The sequence below is a fragment of the Diuraphis noxia genome, unplaced genomic scaffold, assembly GCF_037042655.1.
Source record: "Diuraphis noxia isolate RWA-SAM2 unplaced genomic scaffold, SU_Dnox_SAM2 contig0004, whole genome shotgun sequence".
Taxonomy (NCBI): domain Eukaryota; kingdom Metazoa; phylum Arthropoda; class Insecta; order Hemiptera; family Aphididae; genus Diuraphis; species Diuraphis noxia.
In genome coordinates, this window is record NW_028301714.1 from 54505759 (window position 1) to 54531904 (window position 26146).

The following is a 26146-nucleotide window of genomic DNA, read 5'->3' on the forward strand; positions in this document are numbered from 1 at the left end:
TATGGAGTGCTCCATGTGGCCCGCGTCCGACCTTCGCCAGACACCCACTTACATAAGCCAAACATGAATGAACAGCTAAAACTTTCTACAATTTTTCGAAGAAATACTTGTTGTTGTTGCAAATTTAGAATAAAACGACCAATTTCTATGAATTACTTTATAAATATAAGCATATAACATATTATGTAAAGTTAATTCGCATAAATACTAAAAATATTATTTTAATCTCCTAACTGTAAACCAGCGCCTCAGGACCCTCAGGTACATCAGTAATATATCTAAATTTTGAATCAACTAACGTAAGTGTGTTGTATATTTACATATACTATTATATGCGTCTGACATTTTACAATTAATTTATAGACAAATTTAACTGAACAAATATATATATAAATTTAGGGCTAGTAAGTTGATGCATATTGCAGCATTTTTTTTTTTTTGGAACTTTTTAGACTCAAAAAAGTTACAAAAAAAATTTAAACGATGGTTTCCTGGCCACAAATCTTCTTCATTAGCATGTGAATCTGAAAACTAATTTTTATTTTGCATTTTTTGGTGTTTATTACTTTTTAAGTCATTTTTTGACATTTTTATTGATTTCACACTTGAGTTCTTTTTTTTCCTTTTTTTTTTTTATTAATTGTTCGTGGCATCAACTGCATGGTTATTAGCCGGAGTTCAGTTCTTATCGTTTCTTGTTGACCATTATGTCGATAACTTAAAACTTGGAAAATACCACAGACTTAGATTAGTCATTTTATTAGACTAGTCATAATTTCATTTTTTAAGTTTATTTTTGTCATTTTTATGTCATATTTTGAGTAATTCGAAACTTTGATAAATTTATATAGAATTTTATAGTAAAATACAGTAAATATTTTTAAAAATGTATTTTTATTAATCAAAAACTAATATTTCTATTTTTTTAGGTAATTTTTTCCATTTTTATGTCATATTTTCATATTTCTATTTTTTTAGGTCATTTTTTATTGTTTTTAAGGTCATTAACTTCCGAGCTCTAAATATAATATATAATTACAATTTATATTGTTTTACAAATAATTTATATATATTTAGATAATTTTAACAAATAATTAAGTACCTAATCAATTATAATAATATGCTTATGAAGTTATGAACTAAATAATCAAAACTATGCTCTTTAATTGAATCTTAAGATATTATATAAGAGTATGACCCGCAAATACGTAGGATATATAGTTAATTTTACATCCATTTTCAAAAATGATTCAAAAATAATTTATAACGATTTGCTTAAATTCGCATCTTTGTAATACGTAAATATTTTAAAATTAGAAGCTTGAATTCTATATATAGGATACTAATTATATATTATATATTATTTTAGGTACTAATTGCCTATGTTAATTTAAAGATTTTTTTTAAACTAGACAGAAAATATTGAACATAGCAACGTATAATAACATCACATATAATGTAGTTATATTTTTGATTAAATGTCCTATACCTACATTAATGTTATAGAGATTGCAATATAAAATCACTGATTGCGCCGACGTTGGATATCTAATTTATCACGATTTTACTCAATCTACCAATGCATTTTAAATAATGATTTTTATTTTTGTCATTGAGTTAACGTCAACAATAACAGCTGTTGGATTTTTATCGAGGTTATTCTTTATGATTATGATGGATATGCAAACTTTATTGCAATTTATAGGATTTACATTGTACGCAATATAAATACATATTATATATAGGTAGCAGGTACCTACCTAATAATTGACCAAGTAACCTTTAATAATGTGTACCCATTTATATAATATGTCCATAAATAGAAAACTGAATGTTTTCTTTTCATCTTTCAAAAAATCATTCAACCGCATAGTCTTTGGTAAATATTCGCTTGACGCGTCCCCGACCTAATAAACTATTATTTATCATATAATGTTAACACAACATAGTGTTATCAAAGTGATTTTTAACTTTAAAAGCTTAAACATATACTAAAACAGCACAACAATGATTATAACATATTAAGTGTCTCAGTAATTTTGGTCACATGAATATTTATTTTGAAAGTTCATCATTTTTTTAAATTCAAATTGAATACAATTCGCTCAATCTGTTACATAAAAACAATATATATATTCTATATCATCCAAGATAAATTTAACCTCATTCAATTAAATCTAACTAACTATTAATAATACCTATGATGGAATATGATTAATCGTTATATAATTCTAAATTTTAGTTCAAATATAAGACTTCTGGGTGGTCACAGACAACTGTAATTAATTAAACGATTTTGAGTATTATATATAGTGGTGTCTGTTCTATTCTTTATATAATAAACTTTGTAAGGTACTGACAATTACACAACCTGCAGTCACATATTATGATTTTTCTAATACAAAAAAACTTTTTTTTTTACTCTTGAGATATAAAAAAAAACATCAAGCAAAATAATATATATAATTATTCTAATATCTATTGCTTATTTTAATATATCAAAAAAAAAAAATCGTTCCACAACGTGTAGCTGCCTATAAATTGTAACAATAAAACCACATATATTTTATGTTGTTAACTTGTGGGTACGCATACAAAAACACTATTTAATGCTAAAGAAAAATTAGAACAAATTTAGTAATACATTAATGTCTAAATAGTTTATTGAACATTTTTAATGCCTATAGATAATACACAACTTGAAATGTTTATTGAAATTTTAAAATGTACAAAAAAATATTTAGAAGAAAATACACTCAAATACATTTATTTTGTGTGTATCGCTATGTTAAAATTTAACATATTTAGTACGTTCGTCGTTCGATTTGTATAATTTTCATGAATACCCTCTCTATAAAAGTAAATTAAATGCTTCATTAGGTAAAACGATTGTCTAATATCGATTAACCCTAAACGTTTTACAAATGGGGTTTAAAACAGGTTTGAAGACGTATGTATACAACAACCTCTAGTTATTTAAATTTTAAATATAATTTATAGGTAAACCAATAATTTTTATTAGTTTTACTCAATATCCATATCCATATGGACAAAAATATATAATTACTAGGGCCCGGATTTAAATGCACTTAAAACCATACAAATATGCTCTAAAAACTAGCCAAAAATGCATTTTACCTCAAAAAATGCTACCTTAAAAATGCCATTTATATTAATTTTTTATTCAATTTGTTATTTTAATTTGAAATTTATTATTAAAATATATTTATTACTTTATTGGAAAAAAAAAAATGGAAAAATTGACGTGATGCTGCTATGATGTTGATACGCATTTGTTTGGGGCAATATTATTAATTCTAAACATAGATACACTAAAATATATATTAATAAATACGCTAAATTTGTATAGTTTATTGAACGAATATGCATTAAAAACCATAAAAATGACCCAATAATGCTAAAAATGCTATTAAAACATAAAAACGCAGAAATATGCAAAAAAATGCGAAATAAAATTTTTAGCTTTAAAACACTCGTTACATGAAACGAATTTTATACTTGAAAAGCATTATCTATGATCAATTAAAAACAGGTGCACTTTGTATTGAAATCCGGGCCCTAATAATTATTTTATTAATAATAATATTAATACTAATATTTACACCTATTAATCGAATATTGGGATTGTATTTAAGTGATTTGAAAAGAACTCAATGCCCTGGGGTCAGGGTCATCCCATCTCGCCCACATGATAATATATCCAAGCGTTAATTGTAGATGGAACATAATTTCCGATTACAATCGTATCACAATGAAAAGATATAATGGAAGGGGGTAATGGGGTTTAACTGTATTGGAACCAGTTTATTCTTTATAATATATTCTATAACTTCGCGAATCAATAGTGAAAAAACTAAATGCATTTTTCAAGTCCTAAATTCTATAATAATACATTACAATAAATACTACAACCCTTAAACCCTTTAATTATTGTCATTTGCTTATCATATGTATATAATATTAAATATATATTATATCTGAATAGACCACGAGTGCCATATATAATATATAGGATATATCTACCATGACATCATGTTTTTATTATAATTGTATCTGTCATACCTACGTTATTGTTCTAGAATATAAAGTGTAGACATTTAATCAAAATATAAATATAATCTGAATATATAACTTCATCATCCGTCGATTGCAGATTAGATATAATGTAAATGTGTAATCATAATAATAAAAACCATAGAGGCATAGACTAACTTTGAACTCTTAAACCTATAAGTAATGTATTGTTGTTATAGTGTCGGGAGACCTAAATAATTCAACTAAATTTTAAAAATCCCTACAGTAATAATATTATTTCTAATGAATAAAATACGTCACCGACGACAAACATATATTACGTCGTTAGGCCATATTTTATCGTTTTTACAGACTATTAAAACATTGTATAATTTTTACTAATGTCTTGTATTCATTTTTTTCCTCAAAATATATATGACCACTGAGCTAACCATTTCCGCTGCCACTGCTTTAACGACGCCCAGCTGTGTGCGACCTTTGTCTGCGATCTACAACTGCACACGCGATATTCGATTTACACACTGGTGTGTGTGCGTTAAAAGACAAAAAAAAAAAATTGGTTTCAATTTGACGCCCCGACGACAACGGTATCCATCCTCACAGGATGCAGTTGGAAGGTTTTTTAGATACTTAAAATTACGTAAACTTAACAATTATTTCAATGAAAATAATGTGTTCGAGTTTCGTATGAAATATACTCGTGTATGTATATAATATCGCGTGTGCAAAACGTGTGGGTTTCGGACGGAGAGCGGCTTACGGCCGTCTGCGTGGGCCTATGATTTTACGGCACTCCCATATTATTATATATATTTGCCCATATGGTTTGTATATATATATATATATTGTTCACAGACCGTCACCAACATAAAACCATTATAATAATATAATATAATATATATATATATATATATATATAATATGTGTGTTGTGTTTCCAAAGGTTCCGAGTAAACCCCGTTCGGTCGACCCTATGGACGATTTTCTTATGCATATGTTTGTGTGTGTATGTGTGTGTATGTGTGAGTGAGTCTAGTATTATACACGCATTATAATTTATTATATACTGCCAAGTGCCGAGGCTCATCCCCTAACAGATTTTGTGAGACACACATGGGTATTTTAGAAACGATAAAATATATTTTACTGCACGAATACCTATATTGCAATATGCCAGAAGGCCTAAAACTGTGTAAAGTAAAACATTTGACAACTTTCGTATTTAAAAAAATAAATAAATAACGTAAAAGCGTAGTTATGTATTATTGTTTTAGCAAAACATACATCCGTACAATATGAAAATTTGATTTTAGTCTGCATAATAATGGATGACGTTATAATATTTAAGTCGTTTATTAATTACTCATGCGTTTTTTTTTTTTCAAGAAATATAAAATTTATCCCAGTGTGTCTGTACTGTGGTGCGAAATCCGATGAATTTTATGGTCATTGATCAATAATTATGTATAATATATTATAATATATCGGTTTATTGTGCGTATATCAGTATATTGAAATTGAATATTGTACAATATAATATTATGTAAGAATTGTAAGATGCATGTAAAATATAAATGGTTAAATGCAAAGTACAGTACTAACTACCTACTAATTAAAATAGATTATCAACAATTTAACAATCGTTCGTAAAATTCTTAAGTATATGGTATTATGAACATTGAATATAATTCTATATTTTTATTATGACGTATACCTATATAATGAAATATATAGTGTGGTAAGATCAAGGATAACGTTATTTCGAATATAGTATCAAATATTAATTCTTATAAATAAATTGTTAGTAGTTTATCGGCTCTATATTATAAGTGTGCACAAGAGTCATTATTACATCGTTTTTTATTATTCCTAGTTTATTTTACCTATACAGCTGTCAGCTCCACCAATAAGATTATGGCTGCAGTTAATTGATGTTTATTAATAACCATTAGTATTATCGTATTTAACCGTCAATATTTTGAACACAATTATTGTGCATTTAACGCAAAACGTCCAGAACTACATTAGTATTGTATGAACTGCATTAGTGTTGTATATTTAAGTATTTATTATATCTAGTTATTAGTATAACGATCAGTATAATACTAAAAAAAGGATTTCTATTTTAAGAGTTAAGATTGTCTTAAACCACTAAATTTTAGATTTGTAATTTCAGAATAATTCACAATACCTTTAATATTAGAATTAAGTATATGTTCAAAGTATAATATACTAAATATCTCTCTCTCTCTCTCTGTATATAATTTATCTCAACAGAAAACGTTTACATAATGGGTGTGCTAACTAAAAAATTTCTAAAATCATGTTCAATCCATTTAGTAATTAGCTAACAACTACTCTGGCCCTAATTGGTCTTTATTAAAGAAATTGATGACATTTCAAGCTGTGCTCGCTTAAAACGTATATTTGGGTCAACTCGAAATGTCAAGGCTGTCAGGGCATTTTTATGATGAAAATGCTCAATATATACTGAATATTTATAGTTCCATATGCGCCAGATGGTAATATAATATATAGTATACATACACTAAGATGTCATTTTTCCTTCGAAACTTCTGTTGAGAGAAGGTTTAACCGTTTTTTTGTGTGTGTACGCAAACCCGTGTAGGTGTTTTCCCGTGGGTTGGTTGTGTGCGTTTTAATAATATATGCAAGCGCGGCCGGAAGGATCATCTGGTCTGATGGCAGTAGAGTAAAATAATATTGGTAGGTGTATATAATAATATCCATAATATAATTTCGCATCGCTAACCGTTCTAATGAGATTTCAATGTACAGAAATAGAGTACAATAGCATTATTATTCGATTGTGATAAAAACTTTGATGCCGATTAATTATTGAAGTTTCGTTTGTACATATTGTAAGTATACATACTGCCATGACTATTAATGAGTTATTCACTAATACCCATAAGTGAAGTCAATTTTAGAATAAATTATGATTTAGAAATCATCAATAGAATAATATTTACGGCTTTTTCTAATGAAAGTAAAATGTCGCAACATATCTATACTCAATATTATTGCGTTTTCAATATATATATATATATATTTATGATATTTATCATTAATATTTTATTCTTTTACCTACTCTCGACTATATACAATAAAATATTCAAACATGTTTTCAATTATAACATACTCTGTAATATAATATAATATATTATGGCCCATTTTTTTCTCGTTATTAACAAAGGGTCGCTCCTAAATTTTGGCTGAATAACTCAACGTGAACAACACGTGCATGGTAATAATAATATCCGTCCTTTTTCTCCTTAAGGTTTAAAATGGTAAAATGGTTTTAAGTAAAAATTCTTGCATTAGATTACCATTTAAACAAAGTATTGTCATAAAAAATAATCTTTACCTCATACACTAAAAAACGAAAGAGTCATGTTGATGTTGAAAACCTTTAAATATTTAATTTAAAATGTATTTAATGTTATAGGGATAATATTAGAAATATTTATAGTTAATAATTTATAGTTTATTAATCTATTATGAATTTTGTTGTTCATGAAATATTTATGTTGCTGACTTAAACACGCATTGAAATCAATATAAAATTTTAATGTTTATAATTATATACCTATACTAAATAACAACCAATGGAAATATACGAATGTTAGCCAAAAATTATTTTGTTCACTCCAATAATAACAACTGTAGAAATGTTTTTCTAGTCTATCCATGCAGTTTTTTGTCATCGTAAACTGTATCCTTAAATAATCCTAACATAATACATAGAACGTTACATATGGTATTTTGTTGTTTATTCAGCCATGCTCTAAAACCAATTATCTGGGTAGTGATAAAAAGGTATAGAAATTGCTAAATTATCCAATAGGATTTTATTTTTAAATTATATCTATTATAGCACAATATTAACTTCATGAAAACCTTAAAAATTCTAGAAATGTATTACATTATTAAGAGTTTAATTTTTTTGAAATTATTCCTACAAAATATGTCTGAAATATTTAAATACTTAGTATAAATATTTACTCTGTAAAATGCAGTTTATAGTACCAATGTAGTAGGTAATCAATTAAATAAATATTATACCATTACCAACAATACTAACTACATATTGTATATGTCTTTAAACAGTGTATACTATTATAAAATGTAATATGTATATTATACCTATACCCAATGTTTATTTTTATATTTTAATTTATACACGCGCTCCAACTAAACTGGAAGTCCTCCGACAGATATCCATTTGCAAGTGACAGTTTATTGTTTCAAATGCGTGCTGCAAAAAATGCATATAGATTTATTTATAGTAAAACACAAACACTGTTGATTTGCATTAGTTTACGAGCACCATATGTTGTTAATATAGTTCCTATTGTGTAGAGCACGAGTGTAGTTGAAAATTTTTTTTTTCTAGTCCATTCATTTATTTAAATCAAACTTAATATTATAATAATAAAGTCTGTTCCTGCTGGGTACTTACGTTATATTGATGACAATAAAATAAGCTCGTAATGCGTACCTATATAGTATAGTACACCATATACATATATACACACTTAACAAATAATTGATCCAACTACTTCTACCTCATCCTCATCAGGAACCTATTGAAACGGCATCGCTACTATTTTCTACCCCTCCCTAGACGCTAATGGGATTTCTCAGTTTATATATTTCAATCAGAGACGGTGATGGATGAGAATAATATAATATGGACCAGCAGCTGTCTGTGGAATTTTACTGGCTAATGATTCAAAGAGTCATATATAAACAAAATAAAAGAATGGGTGGTTTCACAAGGTGGCTAAACATCTGACTTCTATTAGTTTAGAAAATATGAAATAACTTTTAGTTAAATATATCGTTAATTCAGACGAGTCTATGTCAAGGATAAAAACATTCAGTAATGCTAAAATTAAACGTTTGACTCAGTATACCTTGGCAACCTGCACCTTTAAAGTACCTGTTGGTTTATAGAAGTTTTGGTTAGTGGTTACTATACTTACTAATTACTTGCATGAGTTAAAAATTGTAACTTTTATAAGTGTATGGCGCTTCTATGTATTAATGTCTTAGGTACATCAAATTAAATGTTAAAAAATATTGTTAAATACGATTACACTGCAGTATTATTTCATATAATATATATTATATGTTTACTGTATAGTATATAATTATATTTAATTATTGCATTCGTTTGATAAATAGTATCATTGAATATAATTAATATTTATTAAAAAAAAAAAAACAATGTTTCATGATAAAAAAAAAATTAAATTAATTCATCGAATAAGATTTCATTTAACATATAGTACGAATTGACTATATTGAAATCTATACGTTTATCAGATAATACATTGAAGTAAATCAATATTTATATTGATATATTTAATATTTTAATAGTATCTGACATCTGTTAGCTCTATTACAGAATCGTGCTTCAATAATCAATATTATATAAATAATGTTCTAAATATTGCTATATAATTTAGCACTACGTGTTATGTTTAGAAAACTCCATTGAAAATAAACATAAACTATCTATTACTATAACTAATAATATTTTCTTTTAGGTCAGAAACAACATCGAGTTGCGTAAAAATCTAAGCATAGTGCAGTAGTGTGTATTTTGTTTCTCGAAGTCATCGTCCATATTGACAACATCGTTATTTACATTTAAGAAAAAAATATTTAAATTTTAAACAAATAAAAGTTGAAAAAAATTATTTAAATTCAAGAGTTATATTTAGTGTTCCTCGTTGGTACATAATATTTAGTTGACACTATACATACCATAAGACTGTTGGTTAGTAGTAAAAACAATAATAATGAAGATAATGTTAAAACGGAAGTAATTATGGGCTTAAGGGTTTGGTTTTTATAAGTAAATAGTAATTTACATGCAGTTTACGTAAAGCAAGTTAGATAGTATGGAGTTAAAAACTATAAATTATAATAGGTAGAAAGACCCCTATTATGACCAAATAAAAACGTTCCGGGAACTACGAATTTAAATATATTTTACATTATCTGCAGCTATTGATATAGCTATAAGTTATAGTAAATATAATAAAACATATTTATTGATGAAAAAACTAAATTACCTGTAAAAATATATACCTACATTTATTTTTATTTCAGAAATAATTAAGCAACACGCATATTTTATTATTCATTATTAAAGTCGTAAATAATTTTGATAAGATATTATCATATAGCATTTCTATGCTCTTAAAAAAATCATTTCCGGATACATTTATATTTGTTTTCAAATACCTACTTTTAAGTATTCAATTTTATATCAGACATTTTTTTGACTTAAGATTTTTAATTATTTCTTACTCTATAAAACTGCTTTTACTTATAAATATAATAAATGAAGAGCTGTAAAAATATTTATTTTTGTTTTATTTGAGGATTAAAAGGACGTGATAATACTCGAATGTGATATCTCCGTTAGACAGTGGCGGACTGGTCCAGGGTGTTATACACCAAGTAGCACCCCGGGCCCCCATTCGTATTTATGATCCTGGCTCCCAATTACCACTGCCGGGCCCTTTTTAATTTAACTCTTATTGTAATGTAGAATAGAAAAATAAATTATAATACAAATTGACAATATACTGATGTTATTATTATATTTATAATATAACATTTTATCATTCCTAATTTTAGTAGGTTTGAAAAAAATTTACGGGCGCCTAATTAATTTTGTACCCCGGGCTAAAATAGCCAATCCACCCCTGGTCTTACTTATCCGTAACATAGCAATAAACCAATAACTGTTTCGCGTGGGAAAGCAACGAAAAGTCTACTACAGTTATAACTATAAGAAATAATAAATAATAATAACTATAAGAAACCACATTTTCAACATGAAAAAAGGAGAATTTTAATTGTGTTAACTTTTGGTATTCCTACTAAGAGTACAGACTGAGGGATCTAGGACAATTCGCCGGGGCCATTTCGACGTGGTGTTTAAATATTTTCGTCATAATAATAATAAATTGCTAAAAAATAATAATACATTTATAATATATATTTCGTCATATTCAAAATTAAAAAAAAATTCGATTTTTGACGCTTCCGAGTCATGACAATGTACATTAATAGTTTTTATGACTGTGTAGTCATTTATTCCTGTATAAATTCGCGCTTTGCAAAAATTTCTATTACGGCAACGCCAAAACCGTATTGTATTATTAAAATTAACATTATCATAAACATACATAAAACCATCATATACAAATATTTCACGACCACGAGTAGATTTCACTTGGGATTCCATTATATTATGCTTATTAATTTACTGTGAGTTGTGTCGCCAGATGAGAACTGATTAAAAGTTTATTATAACAATTGTAATCGTGATCGTCGTCATCGAAGGCCATGGGCGATGTGTAGACATTTTAAGATAAGATAAGATAAATAAGAAAAATCCAATAATATAACATATTATAACACTATATATATAGGGTGAATTTAAAGTTAATTTTGTGTTTATACACAATTTTTAGAGCACGGCGAAATGTCCTTACGGCGAAACGCCTCACCGCGAAATGTCCTCCCGGCGAAATGGCCACGACAAAACGGCCACGGCGAAATGTCCCATTTCGCAGACTGAGAAAACACATGCAAGTATCACGTCCTCTTAAAATTTCATAATTATCATTACTTATTACATCTGGAAATATTTTGAACCAATCGATTTTAAAATAGATGCTTAATTTTCATACAATTCAGCATCACTTTAATAAATATCTACAATAATATATAAAGAGACTTGTCCTGGGTGATTCATAAACGCCCAGACCAAACCACTGGGTCTATAGACTTGAATTTTGTACACAGGTTCCTTAAGAAATGTAGAGGTGCACTAAGAAAGGATTTTTCAAAATTCGCCTTTTAAAGGGTTGCTCAAACGGGGATTTTGAGATTTACGATGGAAAGTTTGTTTATAATTTTTATATATAAATGGTTGCTATAATGGTTGCCTGATTTATGTGTTGACACATTTATCACTTTATTATTACAGTTAATTAATATTATTATTATTATTATTATTAAATAATGCGTCTTCGTATATGCACATTTACAAAGCTTATGTACGGTAACTATACGGTTTTTTCTAAATATTGAAATGTATTAAAATAACAAGAGGTTTTACTTATTATTTTCGAATATTAATGCATCTTCGTATACGCATCCCAGTTTATGTACGGTTCTTTAAATGTATAAAAATAAAATTTTTTACATTCTTACAAATTAGTAAAAAATAATTAATATGGTTGTCGAATTATTGAACATAAATGGCATAATTATGTCCCACACTATCTCACTAAGGTGAGATCACTATTCCCTCAAATTTGAGTTTAGTTGTTAGCTCTTCATCAGAACTAACTTCCAGAATTTACCCAGATATAATAAATATTAAGATGAAACCCATCGAATGGTTGTGCGAGCGACCCATCTTAACTCCAAAGAACGATAAAGCGGCCGAAATCAATGAAATTCTAATAAAGGCATCTAATGAAAAGCTATTGAGTATAAATATTTTGATTCAGTGATTCATTCGGATGATGCTGTCCATTACCCTTTAGAATTTCTTAATACTCTGAATCTTTCTGGTCTTCCATCACATAAACTTATCCATAAAATTGGAGCACCTATAACGTTACTAAGATATCTTAACCCACCTAAATTGTGTAATGGAACTAGATTACAAGTTAAAGCTCTGCATAAAAATGTAGTAGAAGTTATAATTATCACTGGGTGTGCAAGAGGAGATATAGTTTTAATTCCGAAAATTTTTTAGCTGAAACGTTGATTCCAAATGATTATCCCTTTGAGTTTAAAAGAATACGATTCCCACTCAGAGTTTGATTTCCTATGACTATTAATAAGTCTCGAGGACAATCATTGAACATGGCAGGGATTGTCTTGAGAGAAGAATGTTTTTCACATGAACAGTTCTATGTCGCACGTTCTAGAGTTAGTTCTGCCAGTAGTTTGGTTATTTTAGCCCAAAAAGGCAGCACCAAAAATACTATTTATAAAAAGATATTAATAAGATGAATAAAATATGGTTATATAATTATTTTTTTTGGCTTATATAACACCATAATGTATATAATAATATTACAATGACATTGTAAAACTTAATTAGTTTTAAAAGAGGCTACAGAAACTTCTATACAATACATGGACAATCTAGAATCAACATATATCTAAAAGCAGCCTGTAATGAATATAAAACTGATAAAATAAAAGTAATAATAGGTAACACAACGGTACAAGGGCGAAGCCGGGTTATTCAGCTAAGTCTATCAATAATTATTATTGGTATAGGCCTATATCATATGGCCGTATAAGAACCTATAAGGTATTAATGTATTTATTTAATGAAAAACAATATTCATTTGTAAATAAGAATGTGTATATGAAATCAACACGTATATCATATTATACTCCCTCTTTATTTAAATATGCTTAAATGATAAAATACATTATATTATATGGCCCATTGACATGAGTCCAGTGTGTTCAATTATAATAAATATTCATTTGGTGACGTTAGAACGGAAACAAAAGACGTCGGCGAGATGTTTCTAGTCGTATCCATAATATTATTTAAGTGGTACAGTGGAAAACGGCTTCTTTACAATTGAACAATGATATTATATAAAAAAAAAAATGAATAAAAACCGCCATTATATGTTACATAAACTCCATACGTGTGTCGTGGGTATCATAATAATGAACAATATAATATAATAGTAAAATAAAAGCATCTATATAATTGCAAGTCATTCATAATGTGTCAATATATATATTATGTATAATACGATAGTGTCAAATGTCAATTGAAATGACAACGGTTTTCTGAACTAATGGAGCTTGCCACTTAGTTGGAATTACTAATGTACGTAGTACGTATATATAGTTTGGAATAAATGTTAAACGATTGTTGTACCTATCTGAGGGTAAAACGAAATCTAACTAAAAACAACGGAACTGTCTCAGTTCTAAATTAATCACAACCAATTATATATTTTAAAGAGGGGACGGAGTTATGTTACTCATATATTATGAGTCCTGGAGGCATATTTAAATCAATTAAATTAGATTGTATTAATTGAAAATATTTTACAAAGAAATATAGACAGGTTTTTTGGTTAATATTTATGTAAAACAAGTTTTTGGAGAACCTTCTGATGCCCGCACTCAGTCGAATAGTCTTCATCAAAATGTATACTTGCAAATTGGCACCTTTCGTAAATCCACAACTTTATACTTACTGTATAATAATATGAGAAGTGCAGAGGTTAAAGTGGGAAAAAATTCCAAAGGGGACTAATGTTTTCAAAAAGTTTTAAGCGTTCCATATATAATTTTATGTATAATGTCTAATGTATAAAATCCTAATTTGTTAAAGGGGACGCTTTTTAACCACCGTCAGAGGTAAGGGGACTGAGTCCTCCTGCGTCCCCCCCCCACTTTAACCCCTGGAGAAGTGTGAAAATTTCTTCTAAACGAATTATGCGTAATATATTATAAATATAATATTGTGAACATATAAATATATATATATATATATATATACCTATATATACATATATTGTGAAAATTCCATTTAGTAATATCTATTATCACATATAAATAAAATCTCTACGTATTCCGTTAAATTTATTTTCCTTGAGTAATAATTAATACTTTTAATATATTATATAATGTTATTGCATATAATATATACTTATATTATACTCAACGGACCTCAGACCACAGTAATAATATAATATAATATACTTTTATTTTATTTATTCAATCAGTGCATCACAGGAACGCGTATTATTGGTAGGTACTATGAAGCCTTATAAATTATAACGTGTTATCGTTGTAAGTCGCTATATATTTATAACTTTAAACATAATTTGATTGTAAAATAACTTATAATAATGTATATTTCATCCTGCACAATGTTAATAGTTTAAAAATTAAAATATATCTTATTGAATTTATTATTTTTACGTTGTTGAAACTATTAAAGGTCTCGGATTAGTAAACCGCGATCAAAATGTCACCTTATGCCCTATAGAAAGTGCAATACCTACCTATATACTAAATGTACGTCCTATTGTATGAGTGTATGTTGTATTAAATGTCAATACAATCAGAGAATAAAAACAGTTGTATATTATTAAACTCGAGAAAAGATAAAAATGATTTAGTCACGTCGAATAATGTACTCCGAAAAGGTCGTATAAATTAGATTAGGACATTGAAATTTTATAACTATATCGAGTACAATTAACGGTGTCATATCTTCACAAAATTATAGAAAATATAGAATTAAATTTAAAAATAATAACTTACCATGACCGACCGCGTTCTTTGTGTTGGGCTACACTGAACCCGAACATGGACCCTTCGGGCCCCCGATGTCTGATGCAATTTTTTACGTCCACATTGAAGCCAAACACTGTGCTGCAGCACAATGCAGTCAACAGTAGAGTGGATAAGGGACGTGATGACGGTTGAGTCATCTTGATTTGCTATGCTCTTCTCGTGGTCATAATATACACGTGCCTGTCATTTGAACACTGAAAACAATTTTGAAAAAAAAAAACGATAAATTAAGATTAAAAAATACACGTTAAATATAATATATACATATATATTATTATTACGCAGTATTGTTGTAAATCCATACATAATGGTAAGATTTCTATCTCTGTATAAGGTGTGAAATTCTGAAATGGTAGTTATTTAATGATGAGCAAATACAACGCGCGCAGACGACACGCATATATAAAATTTACACGACACTCACGATTTTAGTCTGGTTTGTGAGTGTTCGCATTTATCACCAAACACATCAAAACGCACAGGTCACAAACTTTCAAATATTAATCGAACAAATTTAAATCTTGTATTGAATATATACTTCCTAAACCATATTATTATTAATATTCGCTGCAATAGCAAATTGTACCTACAAATCTTTAAAGATAACCTAACCATATACATATATGGAGTATTATTAATCAAAAATTCAGAAAATAATATGTTTATTATGAAAATCAAACCACAAAATATATTGATATTATTTGCGCATTACTTGTAATAACCTTTTTATTGTAGATAATTTTAATTTACTGACACAGAAAAAAATGTTGCTTTCTGATTAAAAATAGAACAGAAAAATTATTGAATGTGCCCTGTAGGTATGATTATAATAGTTATGATTACAGTGTCTTACACATTATATTATATAAAATGCAATAGTTAAGTGTGACAGTATAATGAAAACGACAGGAAATGTATAAATTTCCAATCGAGTAATAAATATGCATTCGATGCATTTACTATTTATACGAGGATACTGTAACGGATAGTAATACGATAACCTTGACACTTGAAAATCAAGAATGTGTACAGATTAAAAACATAAACGAATCAATTGCATTAATAACTTTACTGTATTAAATCGATGGAATAATAGGTAGATGTACATACGATTGTTCGAGACAAAATTAGTCGTACTTAATTTCATAACTATTTAAATTAAATTTCGAAATAAAAATAATAAATATTTCTTTCGCCCGTTTTACTTGACTGAACGTTTGACCCTAACATAACCACGGTCGCGTGGTTTAACAGTGTGTGATGTGTCCAAACATACCTACGTAAAATTTAATATTAGGATTTAGTGCATATGGTTGAGCGTTTAACCAGCAACACACCATTGTATAACGAATCATCGTCGGCACCTATACGTCGAATTTTTGTATATCTACTTCAAACATTCATCCATCAGTCAATTAAATATGTATAATAATAACATATAAACCGTAGTTGAGTCTAGTGGTCAAAAACCACACAATTCAAACCTCATCGTAAATAATAATAAACCAGCTATCATTTATTTTACTCGTATAATGTAGGAATGACTTGTTATGACAGTTCAGACAAAAATTATATCTTTATAAATTATATAAATATAATATCCATGTATAGATCAACACACATTGACGATTACGTCAAACAGTTACAGATTCAAGGGTAGGTAATATGTAATATGGAGTTTAAGAGGGTAATATTCCTTTGATGGGGTAAATCAAAATATACAAAAACCAAGCTTATCAAAGAAATTTAATTTTGTTTTATAAAAAAAAAAAAATTAAAACCTTCAATAATATTATATTGTATATACATTATATAAAATTTTATATAAACAATTTTATATCTCCCTCCCTCCGAATGAATCTTTAATCCACCACTGTAGTCATACCACATGTCCATATATACATATATCTTAAAGTATAACGCAAAATATTATAATGCATATCAAATAACACATACGCGTTAACCAACGATAATATAATGTGAAGGTATATATGTACAATGCATTGTATAAACATACTTATCCTTATGATAATATTTTGATACTTTTATTATACGAACAGAGCTCATTACAAAAACAAAACCACTGAGCGGGCGGGTGCTTCAGCGGGCGCGCGTGCGGGACAGCCGTGGCCGCGCAAAAGAAGATGAGGATATTATATTATATTAATATTATATATTATAATAATATGTGGTTTGTAAAACACGTTTTACGTGACAGAGATCGCCGGCAGTCGATCGAGAAAAATTATATCCGTTAGGCATTTCGCAAAAACGTGTGTAAGGCAGCGGTGCACAATATTTCCATATTTACTGGAGAAGTGAGCGTTTCATTCCCACGGGCCATGTACAGCGATCGTTATCGAGCTATCTCTCCATGTGTTGTGGCTGCTGCTGCGGCTACACTCTTCACTTTTACTCCTCTGCCCCCACCCGTACACCACGGACACCGGCAAACGACTGCAGGGACTGGCGGACTGCTACGTGAACGTCGACCGAGCCGTGCATAATAATAACAACAATAATGATAAATAATAAAAATAATAATAATGAAATATGGTATAGCCGGTATATAGGTAGGCACGGTTGTGATCTGTGACGTCGGATACCTAGGTATATACACGCGCATAACGGGTAATACGACGACGACGATGCGTGACAAGCCGCAGCGCGAGTGGCGAGTGCCCTGAACTCAGACTATATACAATATAATAATATACGATATATTATTATTATTATTTTATATTATTTATACTCTGAAAAAAAAAAACAAACGGGCACTCCGGTTTCGCGTTTGCATATTATAAGTTCACGCGAATCGATAGACGACTATCCGGATTGAGATTTGCAACGGATAACGCATTATTTTATTACTTATTGCAATATCGCGCGCGTCGTTAGATTATCACACATTTTATTTATATGCACTAGCTGCTATTGAGCTATGTTTATAATAATATATACACAGACACATTATTTGTAGATATAAGTACTGATGACTATTGTTATAAGGTAAATTATTTACAATCTTATATGTATAGTCTTGCAACGAGCATTTTATAAAAAATCAAATGTATGCCTTACGCAGTATTTATTACCACATCACCATTTCGCTAAATTAGATCACTTTCTATATAGTTTCGTCTTTTTTGCTTCTGCCGTGTTTAAAAATGAAACTGCAATAGCAATCAACACATCGATTGGCCACTTTACTTTGATTTACTAACAATAACGATGTATTATTATAACGATTAAAATAATATTTCTTATACAAGTAAATATCCAAGGGCAATTACTATTGTAAAAAATCTATATAGACAATAGACATAGAGTACGAGTGCCCACCGACCACCTGTGATTCACTTACTTAAAATAACCGACATAGATGCACTCAACTTAGTATATTAGACAAGAATACCTATTATAATGTGCAGTACAAATCAATACACCTAAATCTTGAACATTTAAATTCTAAAGTGGACTTTTTTTCTTTGTATCAGGCTATGTCTTATTTTTGTTATAATGACTCTACATTGAACATAATCTACTGTAGGTGTACTTCCCACACATCCAATTAAAAAAATATGTTTAACGCCATGTATGAGATATGTTCATTTGATATAAATGTTTAGTTCTATTTTCTATAGTGCTTATTTTTGCATTAAAATCTATTATCTTTTCGTAAAAAGTTCAAATGTTCATAGTATTATGTGTCTGCACTGTATAGGAATAACAACTTATACTATATATTCTTAAATTATTTATTATAGATACCTATTACATTTGTAATTTAATAATTATGTTATTTATAATTTATTCGATTAATACTTTATATTCCGTATGAACACTTTTTCTCAAGCTCTCAAGGCCATTTGTTTTTCTGAGAACATGACACTTATCCAGCACAACGACTCTTAAACATTTGTTATCAACTACATGTCTACATAGGGCTTCTTGTTCAATTGACATTTCAAGATATATAATATATGACTCTTACCGGATAGGCTTATATTTCATTCATGATTATTTGTGTGGTTTGGTCATTTTGGCCAAGCACTACTCCGTTTGGCATACGTCCATTTCGCAAAAATCTAAATTTAAAACATGACTCAACTTGTCCACGGACGAAGTCTTGGAATACAACCACTAGAATCCTGTGCAAAATACTATAAATCTTAACGTTATGATCCATGTTAACGATTGAGGATTGATACATTTAGGCATATGGTTCACTTGATTTTATGAAACATTGACAGTTATAATTGTAAAAGCATCTTATAAATATAGAAATATCATATAAGGAAAATATCGTTATAAAATCAATAATAATATTGTTAATATGCCAGTCACACATAATCATTATCACTATTATTGAATATTTGAATGGATAATCTATTATTAAAATTAAATTCAAAAACGAGACAGGTGTGATGCTACAGCTGTTAACATGTGTGCACCCAGTTGGGTGCAATGCGTTCATTTTTTTTGTAGACATCAAATTCTTTTAGGCGCCAAAACTCGATCGTTGTTGAATTATTATTATTATATAAAAATATAATCGTTCAGAAAATTATATAATCGAATAGAACAGCATTTTATTTTTTTATTGTAAAATATAAAGCGATAAGTGAAAATTTTAAGTATTATAAACTATATACCAAAAAAATATATACATTAAAAAATACTAGAGATGTGTTACACTATTATACCACCTAAAACCTAAAACTGAAAGTTTAAACTCTAATTAGTAAAGGAACATGATTTTTTTTAAACATTTTAGTTAGCTAAAATACAAGTGTAGGTAACACTACATAACGTTATTTTTCGATTGAAATAATACATTATCTATCGAATAAAGTCATAAACCGTCCAATAAAAAATGTTAAACCAAAAACGTGGGAGTTATTTAACGCATCTTCGTTTTATCAGTCATCACATAACCGTAATATATAGTATTATAACAATATAACATGTATTCTTATATTTTAAACTATATAGAAATAATAAGAATGCATTTAGTCATGTTATAAAAATCTAGTATTGACCATGTACCTCGGTATATCAGTAAATCAGAAAGCATGAATATTGTATATATACTTCAGAAATAATTGACCAAACGAGGCATTTTGTATTTTCGGTGGCAATATTCTATTAGCTCATCCCCAAAACTATTTTCTCAACCATGGATTAAATTACTAGAGCGTACCAGCCGTTGGTACGGTCATACAAGTGACAATAAATCAATTTGAAATTTTTGAGTTACCTTTTTCCATCCGACCGACCATAAGCGGATGATGTACTCGATAAGAAGCTCCATACTTAACATTTGACCTAATCGTGACCAACACAATATTACCCCAATCGGTAGACTACGCGGTGCACATGCGGCGTAGACACTAAGCGCGAGGTCGGGTATTTCTCCACACTCGATATTTATTATATATATGTATATATATATATATTATATATACATGCGACACTGCATTTATATTATACAATTTAGTACCTACCTATACTAGAGTACAGCTGTGTAATATTTACAAGTTTTTTAAACGTAAATCATCGTTTGGTTTGTTATTAGTTCAAGAATGTTTAGGACATTTTAACTAAGTGGAGTAGAACAAAGTTATTTTGAAATAACAAAATTTGAGTAGCCAGATAATTATATTATGAACATTATTACACGTAATACGAATTTCTTATTATTTATAGGTAGTTAGTACCTACGCTCAACAAGTATTTTGTGATGTATTTATTATAATAATTATTAATTTCAAAATAATACTGTATAAAGGACTTTTATACTACAAACTACATGATTGATAAAATAAATGCAATTTATAATAAGAAGGTAGTTAGCTATATTTGGAGTCTAATTTATTATATGAGTAATATAAATAATAAGTATGTCCGAATACCCATTAAAATATATTTAATTTTTAAAAATTATTCATAACTTCAAGAAGTACCTACATGTTTTTGTACCTATAGTAGTTTATTAAATTTTATAAAACGAATGCTGGGCTGATATTGAGTGCATTCAGCTATTGATAAATTAAAAATTTTACATCAGATCTATTTAATTATGTGATATAATAAGATAATATGTCCTATGTCTATACCAAATATTTATTTGCATTTTACTGACAATTCCTAAAATAATGTAAATAATGTGTACTATAGTTTTTTTTGTCTCATATATTCACATTATTATATATAGGTACAGTGAATATTAGAATTGGCATAGTTAAATTATTATCTTTGAGCTAAAGATTAAATTACCTAATTTTATATGTTACTTATAAGTTTTAATGCCCTTCCATGAAGTTATAAATAATTTATTTTAACATAATTTGATTATTATTTTTATACTTTTATCTAAATGTTTTCTTATTTAAAAAAAAAAAACTAGTACCTATGTGTACGTAAATTTAATTTTTAATCTTCTCATTTAAGTTATTAATTCTAATTAATAATATAATAATATTATTTGTTTACGCTTATTAATATTTATCGAAAATAATATACAGTAATTTATAACAACAAATCAGTACCTAATGGTTACTTTACGATATAGAATTAGTCACAGTAACGTAGAAGTACGCACTAACCTAACCTATTTATACCAATGATCTATTCACGCATCAATTTTATAGCACAGTTGACAAAGCGACAGACAGAAAAACATTAAAAATGGAATTTAAATATTACAGTCATCATTCAGAAAATATGATTTATAAATAATCTGTATCAAAAATGAATTTAAGTTATTAACTATTTAAATGTTTAACATTATACAGATGATATAGATGAAATACAACGCTTTTTAAAAGTTTTAAATTCGTAGATTTATCATTTTAATAAATAAATAATTAGCATATCATAATAATTGTAAGTAAAAACATTATCTTAAATTATTGACCAAGCCAAAATTAGATTATAGTATATACGATCAACTGTTCCGTACAAAAAATGTAGTACTTGTCATAGTTTGTTCGAAATTTCATACTAAAAAATAAAATTGAATGATAATTTACAAAGGTGTACTGTCAAAAACAAAAAAAATTGAAAAATTACCAAAAACAGATTTTAATTAGGTACATGATGATTTACAAAGTTTGAACCATTTCAGTTATGGTCAAGAGATACAAAATTGTAAAAAATGGCTAAATACCACGAAGACTGTGCAAAAAATAAAACAGCTACACGAGAAAATAGGAAATGCGTGTTGGATAACTTCCGGAAATAAGCCGGTCAGCATTACAAATTTACGCGCTTCCGTTCACGTAGTCTTCGTTTGACTTATGAGTAATGACTAGCATTATACTACCATTATAATATAATGGCAATAACGTACCTAGTATCTATATTATTATATTCAAATCGATTATGATCGCCAACCACGGCACCCGGGGACTATTATGCGATGTATATTTTAATATGACTAATATGCTTTTATGAGCACTATCAAGGCGTGGAATGGTATTTTAATTCGTTATTTGCAAATTTTGCACACGGTTCATATCCAAAATGATGATGTGATAAAAATGGATTAGGTACTTATTATTAGATTGTTAAATTGAAGCACGTACCTATATAATGCTTATGTAGGTATGTAAAATATGTATACACTATATTATAGTGGTTACCAGTTATCTAATATAATATATTTATATATTTGGTTGTTGGTACCGAAAATGTAAGTACACCAATATAGAATACAATATATATCTCTAAATGTAATTTTCGACCAAAGATTAGAATATCAACCAAAAACGTCCTGTTGTAATTGTCTGTGTGATTAAAGTGGCTGTTGCGGCATACCTATATATACAATAATCGACTCCGAGGAAATGACTTCATCCCGTGGCGGAGCACGATTAGGTGCAAGGTTGTTGTAGTGCAGGTACGTAGTATCCAAGATTTCGTTTGACGGATGACGAATAACCCATATAAATTAAAAGAAACCGCCCACGGCAATTTTTAATACCGAAAAACGAAAATTAAGATATTATATTATATATTTTGGTGTATATTTGGGTATGAATGGTATGATAATAATATAACCATGCAACAAACTCAAAATTAATAAATTTCTCAAAAAATACAAAAACGAATGTGTCAAATAACGTACGGACGTTGATACAAAGTAAGTATTTGTAATAAATACTTTATAATTTTACTTTTTAAATTTTAAATCGAATCATATAAATATGTGGAAATTAAGTTTTGTATCTTCATAATTATTTATTTTTTTTACCATACAAGTACACATTATTTATGTTTGCTTGATATATATAGCATTATAGCCATATAGGTGTACCACAACGAAGACTGACATGGGCGCCGTGAGGGGGGTGCAAGTGGGTGCACTTGCCTTAGACTGTGTAAACATTTAGCTATGTACAGATTTAAATTAACAAATAAGTTGTTTTAAGAATTTATATTGTTATGATTATTAATGAAAAATATTTCAAGAACAAAAAATATTGGGTTTATATTTTTACATTTCGATATATGCAAATTACTTACATATATTTTAAACTTAACTCTTTTTTTTTATCTACGTATATATCATACATAAAATAGAAGTTTGTTAAAAAATAATGAAAGTAGATAAAGAGTAAACATTTTAAAATAATTATGTATTTATCATAATATAAATTTATAGTGCTTATTGAACATACAATACGCACATGGCAACATTAATATTTAATATCTATTTTTTTATATAATTTCACGAATATAGGTTTATGTGTGTGGTTTCGATGAAAATCATCGTACATCAAATAGGATAATTCTGTGAATCAATCATATCCGAATGCGCCTATCTATGTATTATTATGTTGACTTACTGTGTAAATGGAGTCGGAGGAGAACGAATGTCGTGGACTAGACGAGATTCAGTCTTACACTTTTCACGCGTTTATAAATAAAGGCAAGCGCACTGCCGTCCAACGAGGGTGAAAAACGAATAAAAAAATTTTACTGGGTTCGAAATGCGAGAGACACCTCCAGAAAAAATGCGTTTTAACAATATTATTTATGATATCAATAAAAAAAAAAATTATAATTATGACGACGACGACCACACGGCGCACGCGGTTACCGTTTATAATTAAACGCTCGATTATACTTTTAATAATATATTTAATTTTGGCGCGCGATGCAACACACGAGTAAAAACTGGCGGGCTGTTCGCCGTGGTACCGGGGACACGGGACGTGTGATACGCGCGTGTTCTCCTACTCTACGCACGCCGGCACACCAAAGACTGAAGACGGTGGCGACGACGGCGCGTACCGACAGAGCGCACATCCAAAATAATATCATACAATCCCCCCTCCCCCACCAACTGACGAATCTCGTAATTCGTTTGATTTTGATTTTTGTCGTTTCGAACACAATATTATAATTAGTTTACCGACTGTCGTGCTACGGTAGGTATAAAAATCATAAATAATTTGTTTTGCAACTATTCCGGAATACTTAAATTCTCAGAGTAAAAATATTAAACATTTTAAAAATCGAAATTTGACATTTAGAATATTGCAGTATTTCGTTTGTATTTAGTGCAGTTTATAAGACTGTTTGAATGCCAAGTTCGACGATTTTGACGTTTGTCGTATGAACATAAAATATACATACATAATATTATAAAACTAAACTACAGATATCACAATAACTATAGTTTATTTTTTTTTCTGTTCGTGGGGTAAAGCGATCGATCTACAAAATTTTTGGATTCCTGGGTTTAGAATAGTTTTTGAGATATTTTTTTCTGTTCCGGTTATAATAATATTATACACCATCACTGCCTCGTACTTTTCATATTTTTAAGCAGTTAATTTTATTTTGTTAACTGTACGCCACTGGATAAGTGTATCAATAATGTGGAAAATATAGGTATATAAAATATTGGTTATATAGTATCAAGATATTAAGGTATTATAATTTTATAATATCATGTTGGTAACGGTGAGCAAAATAGACTTAAATACTATACAATAAACTTAATAATTCTCTGCAATAATTTATCGGTAGATTTATCTAATTTTCGTTTCTGCTGGCGCTTATGTTCTTATATAGCATGCATTATAATTTACAATATAACACACTACATAGGAACATGAAAAATATAGTCTTTAAAATTTTTGTATCAAATTAAATTGATTTAAATGGACGCAAAATCCAGCGTATTGTAATAATATTTTACTGTTTGAAAAAATTGTTAGATTTTACTGTGTGAAAACAACTTATCCATATTATGCAATACATAATATTACGAATAATAATAGGTAATACATTTTGAAATAAAAAAAAAAGTAATTCATAGTGAAATTAAGTATGTATACTTGTAGATTGAAATTTATCAATTAATTATACCATAATTAGCATTTTGAATTATAAAATATTAATGAAACAATTTTCTTTATTTCCATAAACACACAAGTCCAATAACAAACTTAAATAACGCTTATTCGTATTATCACAATTCTTTACATATTTTATTTATATATATTTTAACATGTATCATTTCCGCCGTATGCATACAAATATAGGCTGCTTGCAATATTATGTTCTGTTTAAATGAATGTTATGTTGCCTATCAATCAACGTGGAAGGTTCAAGTATAATCATCCGGCCATCTATTATAACCTACACAACTTACCTATATAACTATT

At 28.3% G+C, this 26146-nt stretch overlaps 1 protein-coding gene across 2 annotated transcripts in view; it reads right to left on the bottom strand.

Moving 5' to 3' along the window:
• Positions 1-24737, bottom strand: part of if (integrin subunit alpha inflated) — a 75701-nt gene extending 50964 nt beyond the window's left edge. For both annotated transcript variants that reach the window (XM_089227618.1, XM_089227617.1), the window contains exons 1-2: positions 24317-24737; positions 15432-15658 (exon numbers count right to left, since the gene is read on the bottom strand). In XM_089227618.1, coding sequence (XP_089083744.1) covers positions 15432-15601 — 170 coding nt within the window. In that variant the 5' untranslated portion in view covers positions 15602-15658; positions 24317-24737. The remainder of the gene's footprint in view (positions 1-15431; positions 15659-24316) is intronic.
• Positions 24738-26146: the final 1409 nt, after the last annotated feature.